The sequence below is a fragment of the Mastomys coucha genome, unplaced genomic scaffold (genome assembly GCF_008632895.1).
Source record: "Mastomys coucha isolate ucsf_1 unplaced genomic scaffold, UCSF_Mcou_1 pScaffold5, whole genome shotgun sequence".
Taxonomy (NCBI): Eukaryota; Metazoa; Chordata; class Mammalia; order Rodentia; family Muridae; genus Mastomys; species Mastomys coucha.
In genome coordinates this window covers 65,266,921-65,284,697 of record NW_022196911.1, presented here as the reverse complement: position 1 = coordinate 65,284,697, position 17,777 = coordinate 65,266,921, and the positions used below count along the sequence as shown (strand labels likewise).

The 17,777-nt window shown below is 51.3% G+C and overlaps 2 protein-coding genes and 1 long non-coding RNA gene across 4 annotated transcripts; 1 reads left to right on the top strand and 2 right to left on the bottom strand.

Moving 5' to 3' along the window:
- Window positions 1-2,712: 2,712 nt before the first annotated feature.
- Window positions 2,713-7,932, top strand: Acadvl (acyl-CoA dehydrogenase very long chain). The gene is made up of 20 exons (XM_031354728.1): window positions 2,713-2,887; window positions 2,955-3,030; window positions 3,280-3,345; window positions 3,435-3,507; window positions 3,599-3,663; window positions 3,759-3,893; window positions 4,551-4,695; window positions 4,822-4,951; window positions 5,044-5,169; window positions 5,459-5,657; window positions 5,855-5,959; window positions 6,384-6,470; window positions 6,555-6,617; window positions 6,698-6,799; window positions 6,876-6,973; window positions 7,050-7,122; window positions 7,199-7,271; window positions 7,351-7,423; window positions 7,534-7,609; window positions 7,683-7,932. Exons 1-20 carry the CDS (start codon window positions 2,826-2,828, stop codon window positions 7,821-7,823), a joined length of 1,968 nt encoding a protein of 655 aa, XP_031210588.1. The 5' UTR covers window positions 2,713-2,825; the 3' UTR covers window positions 7,824-7,932.
- LOC116079065 lies at window positions 5,830-7,804 on the bottom strand. The gene is made up of 3 exons (XR_004113743.1): window positions 7,344-7,804; window positions 6,896-7,243; window positions 5,830-6,792 (listed from the first exon to the last, which is right to left on the bottom strand). It is a non-coding gene; the product is annotated as an uncharacterized LOC116079065 (long non-coding RNA).
- Window positions 7,933-8,008: 76 nt separating the features above from the next.
- On the bottom strand, window positions 8,009-17,669 carry Dvl2 (dishevelled segment polarity protein 2). 2 transcript variants are annotated; one of them, XM_031354725.1, is made up of 15 exons: window positions 17,200-17,669; window positions 13,318-13,387; window positions 12,888-13,033; window positions 12,644-12,753; window positions 12,393-12,528; window positions 12,169-12,259; window positions 11,984-12,053; window positions 11,758-11,897; window positions 11,599-11,675; window positions 10,675-10,742; window positions 10,190-10,318; window positions 9,985-10,116; window positions 9,680-9,859; window positions 9,142-9,360; window positions 8,009-8,995 (listed from the first exon to the last, which is right to left on the bottom strand). In XM_031354725.1, exons 1-15 carry the CDS (start codon window positions 17,391-17,393, stop codon window positions 8,547-8,549), a joined length of 2,211 nt encoding a protein of 736 aa, XP_031210585.1. In that variant the 5' UTR covers window positions 17,394-17,669; the 3' UTR covers window positions 8,009-8,546. The 2 variants fall into 2 exon arrangements, with proteins under 2 accessions (XP_031210585.1, XP_031210587.1); XM_031354727.1 differs by having other exon boundaries at window positions 8,010-8,995; window positions 12,656-12,753; window positions 17,200-17,393.
- Window positions 17,670-17,777: the final 108 nt, after the last annotated feature.

Below are 17,777 nucleotides of genomic sequence, written 5' to 3'. Positions count from 1 at the left end.
CCTCGGTGATGACTGCAAAGACAAGGAGGATGGATTTCATTCCTTAGAGGGAAAAAGCCCACAGCTGGGATGGGAGCATCCCTGTTTGGTTGAGTGCAGGAGGGAGGCCACAGCACGGGGTAAGGGGCTGAGGGAGGGGCTGGCAATAGAGAATCTTGGGGACTTAGTTCTCCCCTAGGAGTCACAGGAATAAGTCTGAATAGTAATTAACTACGACCTGGACTCCCTGGTGCTGAAATTGGGGCCATGCAAGAAAGGGGAGAAGGAAAGAGAAAAGGTATAGGGCTAGCAGCCCACAGAGAGCACTGTCAGTGCCCCCAACTCCTCAGTCAGTACTAGGGATCTTGTTGCCAAGGCCCCTAAGTCTCAGTTTAAAATTAGCAAGAATGTACTCGTCCCTCCAGTCCTGCCAGCTCAAGCAGTCAGGAAGCCAGGCACCCACCATCATCACCTTACCTGACTCTCTGAGATACAAGCCTCATAATAGTCCAGGATGTCTGTCACAGGAACAGAATTAAGTCACTCTCCCAAATCCCAGGCCCCCCTGGCCACCCCTGCTACCCCTGGCTTCTGTGTGTCAAGAGAAGGTCCTCTGGCTAGGATGGATGCTGCTGGGAGGCACAGTGGGTGACTCTACACAAGGGAGAGCCTAGCCTAGATGCTCTGCACATTTCCCAACCAGACTAGAACCTGTAACATTTGACCCCATTCCCCAGGGCAGCCCTGTCCACTGTGGCCCCTCAGAACACTGGCTTACTCACCCAGCAAGGCCTGGAAGAGGTCACTGTGCAGCACTGTGAGGAGGGGAGGTGCCCACCGCAATAATGGGGGAGCCAGGAGCCAGAGGGCTGACCTGGGAGCTGGTAAATAGCAAGTGACAAAGGACCAAGCCACTTATACACTTAGTCATCTAAGGTTTCCCAGCCTTTGTCTCCTCTTTCTGGACCCCATGAAAAGATTCAGGAAGAGAAGGAGCCCCTGAGCCCCCACCACAGATCCAGATCTCCCCTTCAAAGACCCGTTTTTTTCACCTCTTGGTCTCTGGGACATCTCTCTTCTCTCGATTTAATCTCCCTAATCCTCCAAGATTGAAGTCGAGCTGCCTTACGCAGTTGTAGCTAGTAGACAGGCAGGTCATGGTTCCGTTCTTCCCCAGGTCACCAGGTGACACTTTGCTCCACACAGTGTGCCTCCCCAAAAGCCAGGCATAATTTAGCTACTTTTCTGAGAGGGGGAAAGAAGATTTTGTCTAAGGTAGTCCCAGCAATTCAGCATTAAGCTTTTTTTCTTCCCAGGCCTGACCATATTGAGAAAGGGGTCGGCAGCAGTGACATGGCTCACTGGGTAAAGGAACTTGTTGCCAAGCCTGACATCAGGGACCCACATAAAGGTGGAGAGAACCATTGGACGTTGTCTTCTGATAAGGGCTTATGTGAGTGCACACACGCATAAACAAACTTTTAGATGAGGCTCAATTCAGAGCACGAGTTACTCTAAGGCAGAGAACCCATGTTCAGTTTCCAGTGCCCACATACATAGCAGTGTATAACTAACGGTAACTTTAGCTGCAGGTGATCTAATGCCTTCTTCTGACCATGGTGGGATATTCATATACATAAAATCTTTAAAGTAAATAAACCTTTAAAAATTAAAAAAAAAAAAAGGGGTGGGGTGGGGTGGGGCTGGAGAGATGGCTCAGCAGTTAAGAGCACTGACTGCCCTTCCAGAGGCCCTGAGTTCCTGAGTTCAGTTCCCAGCAACCACATGGTGGCTCACAACCATCTATAACGGGATCCAATGCCCTCTTCTGGTGTGCCTGAAGACAGCGACAGTGTACTCATACACATTAAAAAAAAAAAAAAAAAAAAAAAACTAAAAGAAATGTCTTCCAGAGGGCCTGAGCTCTGTTCTCAACAACCACATCGGGAGGAGACTCACAACTTTGGAGCAGCTCCATGGCTTCTGGTCTCTATATCTATAGGCACGGCACCCATATGTGCATGCTTATATACAGACGCACGCATAATTTTTTTAAAAAAAGTATTTTTTGTTTGTTTTCTGAGACAGTTTCTCTGTGTAGCCCTGGCTGTCCTGGAACTCACTCTGTAGACCAGGCTGGCCTTGAACTCAGAAATCTGCCTGCCTCTGCCTCCCAAGTGCTGGGATTAAAGGAGTGCGCCACCACTGCCCAGCTAAAGCATTCATTTCTTTAAATACTCGTGTATTTGGAGTCTTTACTTTAGCAGGGTTTATAAGGCCTCAATTCATGGTAACCATGATTTAGAATCCCCCAAAGTCCATGAGACTAGAGGCTTTTAGAAGTGCTTTAAGTTGGCGAAACAGAATTTGCTTAGCGTAGACCCCTGCGTGAGTCGACCATCTCACGCCCCTCTTTACTTGAGGGAGAGATTTTTCCAAATAGTCCAGGTCTCTGCATCTGACATTTACCTTACCTTTAACTTTAGCTAGGAACTCCTCCCTCCAGTCTACCTCCAACCCTCTGGCTGTAGTCATTTAACTCTTCCTCCTTTCTCTCATCTAATCTTTTCCCTTTTGTAGTGGATGAGACTTTAGTTTAGACCAGAGGCTCTAAAGAGTTTGGGAAACAAAACGGAACCCTTGAAGATGGATCACCCTAGGTCAAGTAGAATACAGGGACCCGGCACATGCCAAAACTTCAATTCCCACCATGCATCGAGGCCCAAGGCCACGCCCCCACCGCGCAGTGTATTGTGGAGCATGAGTCAGGGCCCAGGCACACAACCTTTGGGCAGGCCAGACGCGAGGAGAGGTCAGTGGTCAAGGCTTCGGTGGCGGTTTTGGAGATGCAGTCGGCTCGGATGACCCCGAGTGTGGGGCGACAGCTGCTGCGGCTGGGGGCCCGAAGGTCCGTATATAGTAAGGGGACAGTGGGTCTGGGAACTAGGGCAGGACTGAACCCCCACTCCTTACAGCTTGCGATCTACTGTGCTTCAGAGACAACCCCGACCTACCTCTGCCCAGAGACTTTATGCCAGTGAGGCCACTCAGGTAAGTGACAGCGGATGAGGGAGGGAGGGCATAGAAATGGGAGTTGCCAGCTCCCATTAGCCTGCGACCGACAGGGGTCTCTCTCTTCGTCCCAGTCATCTGGTGACAGTTCTACCACCGAAAGTAGGGGAAAGGGCACGCCAGGGTGCCCCGGTGAGAAAGTAAGGAAGACATTGAACGCACTTCCTAAGAGCTAGGGCTTCCCCGTGCTCACCTTTTAAGACACATCTGCTCTGCCCTTTCCTCCAGGCAGTTCCGAACAAGCCAGAAACCCTCTCCTCCGATGCTTCCACCAGAGAAAAACCAGCCAGGGCGGTAAGCGACCGGAAACTGGATTGGCACTTATAAACCATGAGTAGAATCACCCCAAGCACGCCCCTGAGAGTCTTTCCTTCCTTGCCCAGGAATCTAAGTCGTTTGCTGTGGGGATGTTCAAAGGCCAGCTTACCACTGACCAGGTGTTTCCATACCCATCTGGTAAGTAAAGGCTTAGTCAGTAGGTCAATGGCAGTGTGGGCAGGGTAGCCTTTCCTGCCTGATTAGCCTGTTCTCCTTTCCCATTATGCAGTGCTCAATGAAGAACAGACACAATTTCTCAAAGAGCTGGTGGGACCAATGACCCGGTTCTTTGAGGTAAGGAATGACCAGGGCACAGTCCCTCCCGGGTTAAGATGTTAAGGAGCTTAAGGGAGACTCTGAGTATGCGCTCCCTCCTATCCCTTGCTCAGGAAGTGAACGACCCTGCCAAGAATGACTCCTTGGAGAAGGTGGAGGACGACACTTTGCAGGGCCTCAAGGAACTGGGGGCATTTGGTCTGCAAGTACCCAGCGAGCTGGGTGGTCTGGGCCTCTCTAATACCCAGGTGAGAGGATCCCCCATGTCAAATAATATCCCGCATTGCTCCAGCTTTGGCAGACTCACCACTAAGGCCAAGCAAGTGGCCAGGGGTAGCCTGCCCTTTTTCTCAGCTGTGCACACATTTACCCCTGGAACATGATCCATGTACAGCCCACTAGGACCGTGGACCTAACCATGGTTCCCAAGTCTTTAGGGATTGTGAGGCAACATAGGTGGCAACCTTCCCATCAAGACCAAGGGTAGCTGGGCATGCTGGCGCACACCTTTAATCCCAGCATGAAAGCAGAAGCAGGCGGATCTCGAGTTCAAGACCAGCCTGGTCTACAGAGGGAGTTTCAGGGGAGCCAGGGCTCCACATAGAGAAAGCCTGTCTAGAAAACAAAACAAAACAAAAAACGTTTCAGGCTAACTGAAGCTACAAAATGAGGCTGTTTCAAAAAAAAAAAAAAAAAGTTATCTAAGCCCTTTGCTGTCCCTGCTCCTGTCTTCTTAGAAAAAGATTTTGAGCAACATTGCCAGTCTCCCTGTGCCCTTTATGATCCCACTTCACTCCCCATGCTCACAGTAGAAATACTCCAGTCCAGGCTCCGTCCTGCTGCCCATTCTTGTTGACAAGTTCAGTGCAGCCAGCCCCAATCCTAGACGCCTCCTTTCCCTCCAGTATGCTCGCCTGGCAGAGATTGTGGGTATGCACGACCTTGGTGTTAGCGTCACCCTGGGAGCTCATCAGAGCATCGGTTTCAAAGGCATCTTGCTCTATGGCACAAAGGCCCAGAAAGAAAAATACCTCCCCAGAGTGGCATCTGGTAAGGCGACTTAAGAGGCCCAGGGGAGGAGTGCAGCGCTGCTCATGGTGTTACAAGGAGCCTGGGGTGGGAGGGCTGCAACTTTGATGGTCATGATTCCCAGTGAACCAGTTCTCTCCCCAACAGGACAGGCTGTGGCAGCCTTCTGCCTAACAGAGCCCTCAAGCGGGTCTGATGCAGCCTCGATCCGAAGCTCAGCTGTACCCAGCCCCTGTGGGAAGTATTATACTCTTAACGGAACCAAGATTTGGATCAGGCAATCTTCCACTTCTCCTCTTCTTCCCATCAGCCCAATGTCCTGACCCTGCTGCTCTGAACCCTATTACTAATCACCTCATTCTTCCACAGTAATGGGGGCCTGGCAGACATTTTCACGGTCTTTGCCAAGACGCCAATTAAAGACGCAGCCACGGGAGCCGTGAAAGAGAAGATCACAGCTTTTGTAGTGGAAAGGAGTTTTGGAGGGGTTACCCAGTGAGTGAGTGTGGGGCAAATCATCAGAACCAAGGACGGGGACAGCACTGGGGTCCATATAGGCCACACTGGGGCTATCTCTGTAGAGAGCCACAGGAGCCGAGCAGTTTGTTTCCCTGGGGACACAGCATAACAGGCCATAGTTAGAAGTCTGTCACCCTCAGGCACAGGGGCAGTGCCTGTATCCTTTATATAGTCTAGGGAATTCTTCCCTGATCATGAAAACTGAAAAGGCCATTTTCCCACAGCAACCTGTTCACACCTCAACTTTCCTGCCCTGCCTTTTCAGTGGGCTCCCTGAAAAGAAGATGGGTATCAAAGCATCTAACACATCAGAGGTATACTTTGACGGAGTGAAGGTGCCGTCAGAGAATGTGCTAGGAGAGGTGGGAGATGGCTTCAAGGTTGCTGTCAACATCCTCAACAATGGAAGATTTGGGATGGCTGCAACCCTAGCAGGCACCATGAAAGCCCTCATTGCCAAGGCGGTAAGTCCCAGCTCAATCCCTAGCTAGCCTGAAGGAATCAAATGGCCCTTTGCACATGTCCCCGTCTACCTTGCAGAAACTCCTGCATCAGAGCCCCAACACACTCATGCACACTTGCACATTGGCATAGTTAGGTCTCCAGCCCATCCAGGTGGAGACTGCAGAACCACAGTGGGGTTACACGCGCCTTCTTTCAGGTTGATCATGCTACCAATCGTACCCAGTTTGGGGACAAAATTCACAACTTTGGGGTGATCCAGGAAAAGCTGGCTCGAATGGCAATTCTGCAGTATGTGACTGAGGTAAGGGCCTCCTATGCCCCTTCCCTGAAGCCCTATGACTTTCTTCACAGTTGGGTCAGACTACAACCCCCAGCAGCACCTGGGGCAGTGGGTCTCCAGCTTTACACCAATGCCCTAGGGGATGCGAGGAGGCATAGTCAGTTCTCTTCTGGAGAGTGGTGCTGCTCTGCTAAGTGCTTCCCAGATGTGTACCAAACACTAATTTTAACCCACCCCTTTAAAAAGTCTGAAGCCTCGAAGCCCCTGATTTACCGAATCAGAGGGTCAAACGTTGGACGTGTTTGGTCTGACCAGGGTGTTAAAGTGAATTCAAGGGTTGGGGGAGTAGGTCAGAGCTGGTCTTGAAGGTTTGAGTATCAGCCATTCTGTCTGATGCAGCCCTTTCCTGTTTTCTTTCCCATGTCCCAACCATTCCCCCTCACAGTCCATGGCTTACATGCTGAGTGCCAACATGGACCAGGGATTCAAAGACTTTCAGATAGAAGCCGCCATCAGCAAAATCTTTGGCTCGGTGAGGACCCAGGCATGATGGAAGGGCGGAGTCCAGTTTGGACCTCAGCTCCAAAACCAAACTCATCTGGTTCTCTGTCCTCAGGAGGCGGCCTGGAAAGTGGCAGATGAGTGCATCCAGATAATGGGGGGCATGGGCTTCATGAAGGTAGAGTACTCCTCAGCGGGGGCTGTTCAGAGTGGGCAGGCACATCTCAACAGAGGTTTACGTGTCTTCCTGTGGGCCAGGAACCAGGGGTAGAGCGCGTGCTCAGAGATATTCGAATCTTCCGGATCTTTGAAGGGGCAAATGACATTCTTCGACTGTTTGTGGCTCTACAAGGCTGTATGGTAAGAGGAAGGAGAATTAGGGAGAGCAACTGTGAAGGACACGGAGTACTCACTGTGGGACCCTCCTCTCCCACAGGACAAAGGAAAGGAACTCACTGGGCTTGGTAATGCCCTAAAGAACCCTCTTGGAAACGTTGGCCTCCTGATGGGAGAAGCAGGCAAACAGCTGAGGCGGTAAGCTCAGGGCCGGGCCGGGGCCAGGCGAGATGGTAGGCCACAGCTGACCAATCACTCTTCCATCTCCTCCTAGGCGGACAGGAATTGGCAGTGGTTTGAGTCTCTCAGGAATTGTCCACCCAGAGTTAAGTCGCAGCGGTGAACTGGTGAGTGAGTGAGCCATAAAGCAGAGCCGGCGGCGGTGCGCTGCCTTCCTCTCCTGAGCTCTGACTCTCTCTTCAGGCAGTGCAGGCTCTGGATCAATTTGCCACCGTAGTGGAGGCGAAGCTGATGAAGCACAAGAAAGGGATTGTCAGTGAGTGAGCTCTGCACCCCCCTTGCCTCCCTCATCCCCTCCCTCACACTGACAACCCCCACCCCCATCTACCTGACAGATGAACAGTTCCTGCTGCAGCGACTGGCAGACGGAGCCATTGACCTCTATGCCATGGTGGTAGTTCTCTCCAGGTAAGAAGACAGAGTGGGAAGCTTGGCGGATTTGAGGCACAGAGTAGCTGGGCCAGCACCAGCACCAGCACCAGCACTCAGGATTATTCCAACCTCCTGTTTCCTTACAGAGCCTCACGATCCCTGAGTGAGGGCTACCCGACAGCACAGCATGAGAAAATGCTCTGTGATAGCTGGTGCATTGAGGTGAGCCTTGAAGCTACCCACTACAAGTAGGCATTCAAGATACAGGCCTGACCCTCTCCTTCCTTCTCCCCAGGCTGCAACACGGATCCGAGAAACCATGGCCAGCCTGCAGTCCAACCCTCAGCAGCAGGAGCTCTTCCGTAACTTCAAAAGCATCTCCAAGGCCATGGTGGAGAGTGGTGGCCTGGCCACCTGTAACCCCCTTAGAGTCTGAAGACTCCTAATCAGGCCCTAGCATGGTTATGTGCCTTCTCTTAATGCCAAAACACACGCCCCCTTAATGGGGCACTTACTGCCTTAACAATAAATTTTCTACCAAGTCACTCTCTGCTGCTGCATTTCACTGGTCCCTCCTCTCCACTGCCTGCCTCCCAAAGAAAGGAGCCAGAGGCTTGGGGGGTTGGCCTCTATTTGCTTTATTTGGTGTTTTATACAAGTGACTAAAATAAATAGAGTAACAAAGGCAGCTACACAGTCCCCAACACACCACCAGCCTCCTTGGACTGCTGTCTGGGGTACAGACCACCCTTCTTCTTCCCAGGGTACCACTGACCACCACCCACCCTCGACGTGAGAGCTGACTAGGCAACTGGAGGTGGTGGTCATATTCTGGGGTTAGAAGGGACTCAGGAAATTTTACATGAAGGGATTCTCCATATAAAAGAGGAACTGTCTATTTAAAAAAATACTCCCCCAAATATAAGAAAGTCTATTTTAACCCCCCCAAAAAAGCTTATAAAAAATAAAGCTAAAAATAACCAAAGGTCCCCATTTACCCCAGAAGAAGGGGAAGGACCAGGCACTGCTGGTGAGAGTCACAGTGGCAAAATTTTTTGGTAGGCACCAGCCACTAGGCTGAGCCCAGGCACTATGAAGAGCACCAAGCTGAAACTCGCCAGGCCAAGGGCACAGACCCAATGTGGCCTTAACATGGGTCCTACATAACATCTACAAAAAACTCACTGGGGTTGCCCATGGCCATGTGGAAGCTCTGGCGGCTAGCTGTCAGTTCTGGGGGCACAGAGCCCAGGTCTCTGACTGGAGGGGCACCAGGGGGTTGCACTGCTGTCGAGACAGGAGGTGGGGGTGGAGGCATCATAACTACCATCATGGGGTTATAGGGGAGAGCCATGCCAGGGGGAGGTCCGTAGGGATGGAGCCCTGGAAGAGCTCGAAGATTAGGAGTACCGCCTGTCGAGCCCCTGGATGGAGGGGGGCCACCATCACCAGTCCCACCAGGTTCCCCACCCCGCCGAAGGCTGCCTCCCCGGCTGGAGAGTTCAGACTCACTGCCACTGCCAGACTTTGACTCAGGGGCCCGTTCCTCAGGCCTGCCTGTGCGCCCGGCCCCCCCATCACTTCTTGTTGACCCACTGCTCCGGCTCCCTGTTGGAGGGGAGAGGGAATGAGAAAAATGAAGCTCAGCCCGGAGTCCTCTGGACCCCAGCCCCTTTCTTCTCTTGCCTCTCCTTCCTGAATCCCCTCTACTTGTGCCCTCTTTCTCTGGCTGTATTGGTGTTTGGGTAACTTACCCTCACTATGCTGGCTGCTGGCACTGCCTCCACCATAGGTGTAAGATGAAAGCTCATGGTAGGGAGGAGGCTGAGGGCTGTAGGGGTGTGGGGCTGGATACTGGTAGGAGAAGGTCGGCAGCAGGGGCCAGGGAGTAGCTCCAGGCAGAGGAGCCAGGGTATCCTGGTCTGAAGCCCCACTGGAACCATCATTGTCATTCAGAGACAGGTTAACTAGGTCTGGAACAAAATGGAAGAGATGTCTCAGCTTTAGAGGCCAAGATTCCCGAGAACAGAGAAACCGGGAACCATTTCCCAGAGCGCCCCACGAGACAGAAGCCAGAGACTATGATGGCTTAGAACAGGAAACTCTGCTGCTCTTGCAGAGACACAACCAAGTCCCTCACCACTAGCCCCAAAAGGCTTTTGTGAGACTCATGAGGCATTCTTTCCCTAGGGGATGCAGCTCTGGTACCTTGCTTATTCAAGCAGTACATGGGCACAGATCAGCCTAGGTTGATGGCAGCCTGCGCTCCCACAGCCAGACCTGCTGACTTACAACTCTCACAGCCGCCACTGAGGTCCCCAAAGACATAATAGCACTGCTCAGAGAAAGTAATCTTGTTGACGGTGTGCCGGATGAGTCCTGCCTTCAACAGCCCACTGGCGTACTTGCGGGCCTCCCGGCGCTCAGGAAAACCTTCCACGTGATGATACAGCCAGTCTACCACATCTGAGCCTGGGATCAAGCACAGTCAAAGCGGTCAGATTCTCTTCCCAACTCCTCCCCTCACCCTTGTGTTGTTCCCAGCTTTGGCCTCCTCCTCCCCTTCCCAGGCCACCTTGCTCAGGGCCTGGGAGTACCTAGAAAGGCGTTTGGGATGGTGATCTTGAGCCACATGCGGTCCCGGACTTCTAGCCCAGACTCTGGGGCTGCCATGGCCTTGGTCACAGAGGCCATGTCCATGTGTATAGAGAGACCCCGGCCTTCACAGCCTGACAGAAGAGACAACAGAGAACTTACAAAAGGTCCACTCACACAGGGAGGTGGGGAAGGGGAGAGACTCACCATCAGGCAGAGAGGAGCCAGATGTGATAGTGCTCATAGATGAAGAGCCGGGGTAAGCAGGGAAGGCGCCAGTCAGCGCAGCCGAGTGGGACACCCATGCGGCAGGATCAATGGGCTGGATGGGCTCATCTGGTACAAAAATAAAGTAAAATACTGACCAATATGATCACTGCTCAATCCTAGAAAACTAGGCCTGTGTGTTTCAGAACTAAGACTCCTGCCCAGCCCCCCTCCCTTGGCCCTCCTGAACCCATTCCCTACAGCATCTGGCTCTTCTAATCTCTTTTTGTGCTTTTTTTGTTGAAGCAGGGTTTCATTCTGTAGCCCAGGCTGGCCTGGAACTCACTACTTAGTCCCAGGCTGGCCTCAAACTGCTAGACATCCTCCTGTCTTAGCTTCCAAGTGCCAGGGTTACAAGCTAGAGGGAGCCAAGTGCCCGTTCCCCAGATCTCTCAACTTCAGACCCGAGCCTGAGCATCACTCACTTCGAGGGAGGGTGAAGTAGGCCTGGGGAGAGGGGTCCCAACACTTGGCCACAGTCAGCACAATGGGGCTGTGGGGAGAGAAGAGGAGCAGCTCAGTAGAGGGAAGAGGAAGCCTGGGGCCTGATGGGAGGAGGAAAAGAAAGGAGCTCACGTCACTGGGCTAGAGAGAGTGAGGGTGAAGGCCTCCACAGTGTGTGTGACTCACTGTTAAAAACACTGCTGCGTGAAACAATGGAGCACACGCTGTACAGTTCACTCACAGGAAGCCTCACACAGGTAACACCAAACCATCTTGTTCCAGGACTCAGGCATGGGTGGAAAAACCATTAAAGGTTTTCTTGACCAAAGAAGCCAGGACAGTAATTACCGTCAGCGAGGAGGGTAGGAGTGGAAAGGAGCACACAGTGGGTGGGCTTCTCTGAGGCACTCACCCACATCCGTTTCATGCTTCAGTTTGGAATGACATGCCAGTGAGATTTGCATTTTGGGTTCTTTTTTGTTTTGTTCTGTTTTGTTTTGAAAGACTTGTTTATTTTATGTGAGTACACTGTCAGTCTCTTCAGACACACCAGAAGAGGGCATTGGATCCCATTACAGATGTTGTGAGCCACCACCATGTGGTTGCTGGGAATTGAACTCAGGACCTCTGGAAGAGCGGTCAGTGCTCTTAACCACTGAGTCATCTCTCCAGCCTTGTTTTTTGTTTTGTTTTGTTTTGTTTTTTTTCACTATGTAGACCTAGATGGTTTGGAACTCACTCTGTAGACCAGGTTGTCTCATGCTCAGAGAACCCAACTCTGCCTTGAGTAACATGTTTAAAGGCACGCACCACCATGCCTGGTCTCACTTCTTTTTAAAATTGCAAAACAAAGGTAAATGGACTTAAAAACAAGAGGCCTAGGACCAGCCACAGCACAGACTCACCCTGGTTTGTGTACAATGTCTCTCAGCACCCGTACAGCATCATCGTTGCTCATATTTTCAAAGTTCATATCATTTACCTGAAAGGAAGGGGGATGGGTCACAGGCAGTGTGGGAGGGATAGAGCGTCCGCCCAAGCCAGCAGCCAGGCTGTCAGCGCACCTGTAAAAGCATGTCTCCAGGCTCGATCCGCCCATCTGCAGCCACCGCACCCCCTTTCATGATGGAGCCGATGTAGATGCCTCCATCACCACGCTCGTTACTTTGGCCCACAATGGAGATGCCCAGGAAGTTGTACTTCTCTGTGGAGGGAAGCCATATGAAGGGATTGAGCCCCAGAAACCCTGAGACCCTCTCCTTCCCTTTTTCTAGTCAGGACCCTCCTTACCCATGTTGAGCGTGACTGTGATGATGTTGAGAGACATTGTGGAATCAGTGACGCTGCTAAAGGATGAGGTCTGCAGCAGGAAGACAGGAAAGATGTGAGCTGCTCCCCATCAACAGAGACATGTCACAAGCCCGGGTCACAGAGCCAGCTCAACGAAAGCCCACTTCTCCCAAGAGAACCCTTACCCTCTCCATTCGTGGTGGCCGCTGCTTCCTTCGCCTTCGGTGGCGCTTGAGGAGGCGGGAAGCACTGCTCTGCTCAGTGGAGCTGCTGAATCTGATAGCAATTGAGAAGCAGAGCATTTGGAGATAGAAGTGGTCAGGGAGCCAGATGAAACATGGAAGGAGAGAAGGAGGGAAGGAAGGGAGGGGAAGGAGAGTGAGCGGAGGAGAGAAGTGTGAAGCCATACCTACTCATGGTGTCATCCTCATCTGAATCTCCTAAGCTGGTACTCTCCAGCTCACTGGTCATGAGGGTGGAAGAGCTCTCGTACCCAGCCAGGTGGCGTGCTAGCCTTGAGGGACCACCAGGCCTGTGACCACCAGCTGTGTATAAACAAGAGGCTCAGGAGTCAGGCCTCCCATTCTTCATGCCTTGCATGCTGAGGCTTGCCTCCCTGCCCAGCTCGGTCTACCCTGCCTCCCAGGCCTGTCCCCTCACCGCCATGCTCACTGCTGTCTCTCCTCCTAGGTCGGTCTCGTCTCAGTGATACAACAGATTCGGTTTCTGTCTCAGGCTCTAGATTTTCATGGCTGCCGGATACATTGGGGCTACACAAGTAGAGAGAGTTTCCAGCCAAAGTCAGTAGGACAGAGCACTGAATCCTCAGTCTCCTCTCTCAAGGGATCTAGGTTGCATTCCCTCTTCACTCCCCTCCCCTGGACTCAAAATGTAAAGGACTCACTGGAAGGACGGAGGCCTTGAGTCCCCAATGCCACTGGTCCTTTCTGGTGGCAAAGGGGGTAATGGTGGAGGTGGAGGAACCAGTTCTGTCCGAGATTCATGGGCTGGGGGAGCCGACTCAGGCTGGGGGTTATCTGACGACACGAGCTAGAAGAGAGCACGTGAGAAAACACGGCTCCATTGGGGAGAGGTGTATGAGAAGAGACTAAGGGAAAGGACCAGAAAGGAAGGGAACAGGGTCCCAGAGACCTGGGAGAAGAGTCCAGAAAAAAAACAATCCAGTATGGGAGGCTACAGGAAGAGAAGGCAGAGGAGTGCTCACTGCATCCACAAGTAGAGAAGAGGGAAGCCAGGGCCACCAGCAACTGATCAGGGGGGAGGCTGCCGAGAAAGGCTGAGGTTGAAAGCAGCTTGGTGATGAGTCCCCTTACCCAGGAGACAACCCTTCCATTGAAGCAAGGTAGGCGGGCATTGTCATCGGAGATCTCTTCCTTCACCACCCTGCGGAGAGAGCAGAGCGATTAGTAAGGTGCCAGGTGTGATGGGGTACACCTTCAACTAACACTTGGGAGGCCGAGGAGGCGGCACTCAGTGAGCCAAGGTTTTACATATACACAAACACACACACACACACACACACACACACACACCACACCAGCTGGGGGGTGGCAGCACACGCCTTTAATCCCAGCACTGTGGAAGCTGAGGCAGGCGATCTCTGAGTTTGAGGCCAGCCTAGTTTACAGAAGAGAGTACCAGGACAGCCAGGGCTCCATAGAGAAACCCTGTCATGGGGAAAAAAAAAATGTGTGTGTGTGGGGGGGGTTGGGTTGGGGGAGGGTAGTAAGGCTAAACTAGTCACCCCAATTCCAAATCTCATTCCAAGTCTCTCCCAATTTCCATCCAGCCCAAGCATGGCGACTCCGATGTCCTGACGAGTCATCTGTTTTTCCCCTAATGTATACACAGACGTGTCTGCGGGCGTGGCTGTCACATGGGGGTATTTGCAGAGGACAGAAGAGTATTATCTTCTCTGGAGCTAGTTACAGGCAGTCAGGAGCCACCAGTGGGTGCTGAGGATACAACGCACTGGCATCCTCTAAGCCAACTGTCTAGACCTCTGCCTTTCTTTCTCTTTCTTTCTTTCTTTCTTTCTTTCTCTCTTGCAGCGGTGGCAGTGGTGGCAGAGTGTGTGTGTGTGTGTGTGTGTGAGATTTTGTATCCCTGGTTGGCCCGGATTCACTTATGTAGGCCAGGTTGGCCTCAAACTCACAGAGATCTGCCTGCCTCTGCCTCTCCATCCTGGTATTAAAGGCATTATGTCACCAAACCTGGCTATGCCACACAGCCAGCATGCATCACCATGCCCGGCTCCTCTGCTTTAACAGTGAAATAATTTGCTTTCATATAAAAATAAATAAATAAAAATTCCAGACTCTCTCATTTATCCCACCACTACCCAAACTCAATCTCAGAGGCACAATGCTGCTGGAAAAACTTCTTCCCATTTGATCCACACCTCGAAGTATCACTCCAGAGTCCCTTTGGGGCAGCTCCTAACAACTGCTCCAAATATCTAACTTAGGCGCCTGGCTGGCAGCCTAACCATCTCTGTCCTACACATCTGTCTCACAGAAGCCTCTGGTCCTCATGTAATCTGCTGCTGTTCCTCTGCCTTTTGGTTCTCTCTAATTCACATCCAGAGACCGCCCAAATGTGTGGCTTTTACTGGGTAAAAACACTCTTAAATGCAACAACAATACTCCATGTGTGGAAAGCTCCCACGGATAGAGGAAAAGAAGCTGGGCTTCCCATTTCCGGGCTACCTTACTAAGCAATCTGCCCAGCCTCACACAGGTTCTTGATGTGGACTAGACCTGTTCCTCCCGTCTCATATCCACAAGAAATCATTAGTACCTATTCTATTCAACATGGGTGTGCGACACAATCCCTCACCTTTGTAAGCATTAGCAAATACATGTCGACAAAATATGAGCCATGAGCCATTCTTTCACATACATAACACCCTCACCCTCAAATCAGAACTTTATGGGGTTGGGGATAGGGGCTAGAGAATTGGCTCAGTGGTTAAGAGCACTTACTGTTCTTGCAGAAGGTTTAGTTCCCAGAACCCACCTCGTGGCTCACAACTATCCATATAGGTCCAATCCCAAGGGATCTGACTTGTCTCATCCAACCTTCACAGGCACCAGGCATGCACATAGTGCACACAAATAAGTCTGTCTGACTAACTCTACCCTAATGTACTCTGAGGCCTTGGAGATGTGCCTCATGAATACATTTGCTGTCAAGACAGCATAGCCCTGTCACCATGATCTACAACATAACACAACCTTCTCAACATAACCCCAACGGACATGACCGAGTCTCCTCCTAAGCAAGCAATTTCATATCGTATAATCTAGTCTATGAAACTAGTTAGCCTCCATACTAAGTGAAAATTACCAGTCACCAAGAATGTACCATGTGTTGTGCACCTAAATTAAGCATTTATGATTATCACCATGCCACAGATGAAGAAATCAAAGCACAAAAGCTAAATAAATTGCTCAAAAGTATAAGGCAAAAAGAAGAACACTGATGTAAATCCGAGACCAAACCCCCTAGGCTAGCATCACTTTCTCCAGATCGAAAGATCTTTAACAAGGGTCCAGCTTGTTCAGGTAGCTGAGGGGGTGTGCTCCAACCACAGGGACTTTCCCAGGTAAGAAGTCTCTCCCGACTTGGGTAGTAGGTCACCTCTCTCTCCCCAGTACCCTGCTAACCCTGCCAACTTAGGACATCATAGCCTAATGCAGTCTGAGCCTGGGGACACAGAAGGCTCAGTCCCAACAGCTACAACAACAAAAGACTGCCTTACTTACAGTCCCAGTCCAGTCCAGGGTTACCTAGCACATCATGAATCACCCCAGAACTGGCACAGCCCTCTGCACCATACTGATTACACTACCCCATTCCGCTGGGATGCAGTAGTACCACCAGCCTATTTGTTCCCATTTGTCCCTGTCTTATAACATAAGAAAGCCAGGCCTGGGCCAGGCATATTGATTGCCACACATATCTAGTTCCAGTACTCTGGATGCAGATGTAGAGGCAGGACTGCTACAAGTTCAAAGCAAGCCTGTTCTACATTGTGTTCTATGTAGCTTCAGTAACAGAAGGAAGTTCTGGCTCAGCAGAGGCCTGGAGTTCAAGTCCCAGCACACATGCAGCGGCTGGCATATGCTAACTCCAGTTCTAAGAGATCCCATGCCATCTACTGGATTTGGTGGGCACTGCATGCTTGTGCTACACAACTAAATATCTATGCAGAACACCCAAGCACATAAAGTATCTTTTGTTTTGAGACAGGGTTTTTCTGTGCAGTCCTGGCTGTCCTGGCACTGGCTCTGTAGACCAGGCTGGCCTTGAACTCAGAATCTGCCTGCCTCTGTCTTCCAAGTGCTCAGATTAAAGATGTGCACCACCATTGCCCTACACATAAAATATCTTTTAAAAAATAAGCAAAAATCCTTCAACTCTCCTCAGCCTCAGGGGGAAAAAAGGGTTCTGGCCCTAAGAAAAGAATAAGAACCCAGAAGAGTCCAGAATAGTACGTGCTTTGCCAGAAAAATCTACTTCAAAACAGCCTAATATATCCCAATAGATCTCTCTGCATTACTACAGATTACACCGTCCTGAAATAATACTATGGAACTTAATTAATAAGCCAGAATAGCCTGATTGTCTCACTGTAACCCAGTCTACATAAAAACACTGCATGCCCAGCATATATAGGCTCACACTTGTTTATTCCAGCTCTGGAGGCTGAGGCAGGAACCCCATGAGTTCGAAGCCAGCTTAGGATACAAAGAATAAAGCCCTACCTCAAGACAAAAGAACAAATCAAAACAAACAAACAAAATTACAGAATATCTCTATATAACTAGTGTGCACACATCTGAGAGCATACCAGCTTACCAAAAGATAGATGACTCTAATCTCAGCACAGCCTAGAATATCCTCAAGCATCACTTCTTTGCCTTTTGGCTAAAACCATGGAGAGAGAATGGCCAAACAAATCAGTGTTCCCCATTTTTCTAACCTAATTTTCTCGCCATCCAGCCCGTTCTTCTATGGGTCCAAATATAACCTTGTCCGTCTTGGGATGATGGGTTTTCTGCTTTAGCACAGTACAATATGCTATACTCCACTAGAGGCCAGAAACATTCCAAGGTAGACGGTCTCCCTCAATATCGCCCAATCCATTCTAGCACACCCACCGTCCTTCCCAGTCTAGGCCTCGCGCTTACCCAAAATCCTGATCCATAGACTTGAAAAAGTACTTAGCGCCCGCGGGCCGCTGCAAAACGCTCTTGAAATCGCCGAGCGTGATGCGCTCCGCCGGGACAGGGATCTTCACCAGGTAAGGAGTCTCTTCTTCATCCAGATGGTAAATCACCTTCGTCTCGCCTACACCACCGCCCCCTGCGCTGCTGCCCGCCATGGTCTCGCTCGCGCGCTCCCGGGCTCAGCCGCCCACCCAACAGGACTTGGCGCCCCCGCTGCGCCTGCGCACACCCGCAAACTGACGCGCTAGCGCCAACAGCGCAGGGCCAGTGCGGAAGCCGTGCCCAAGGAGGACGGCGTGGACCAGCGGGCTGATGGGGAAGAGCCGTGTGGCGAGACTCAAAACCTAGACCACACAGTCGAGGGCCACTACCTCCACGGACGTCGTGAGCAGCACCGAGGTCCCCGCCCACCTCTCCCCATGCCACGTGACCCAAGCCCGCCCACTTTGCGCAGCCGACTGTCCTTCACGTGACTTCCTTATGTCACGTTACTACAAGCTCCACCTAGACACCCACGTGACCACTGCCTTGAGCAACGG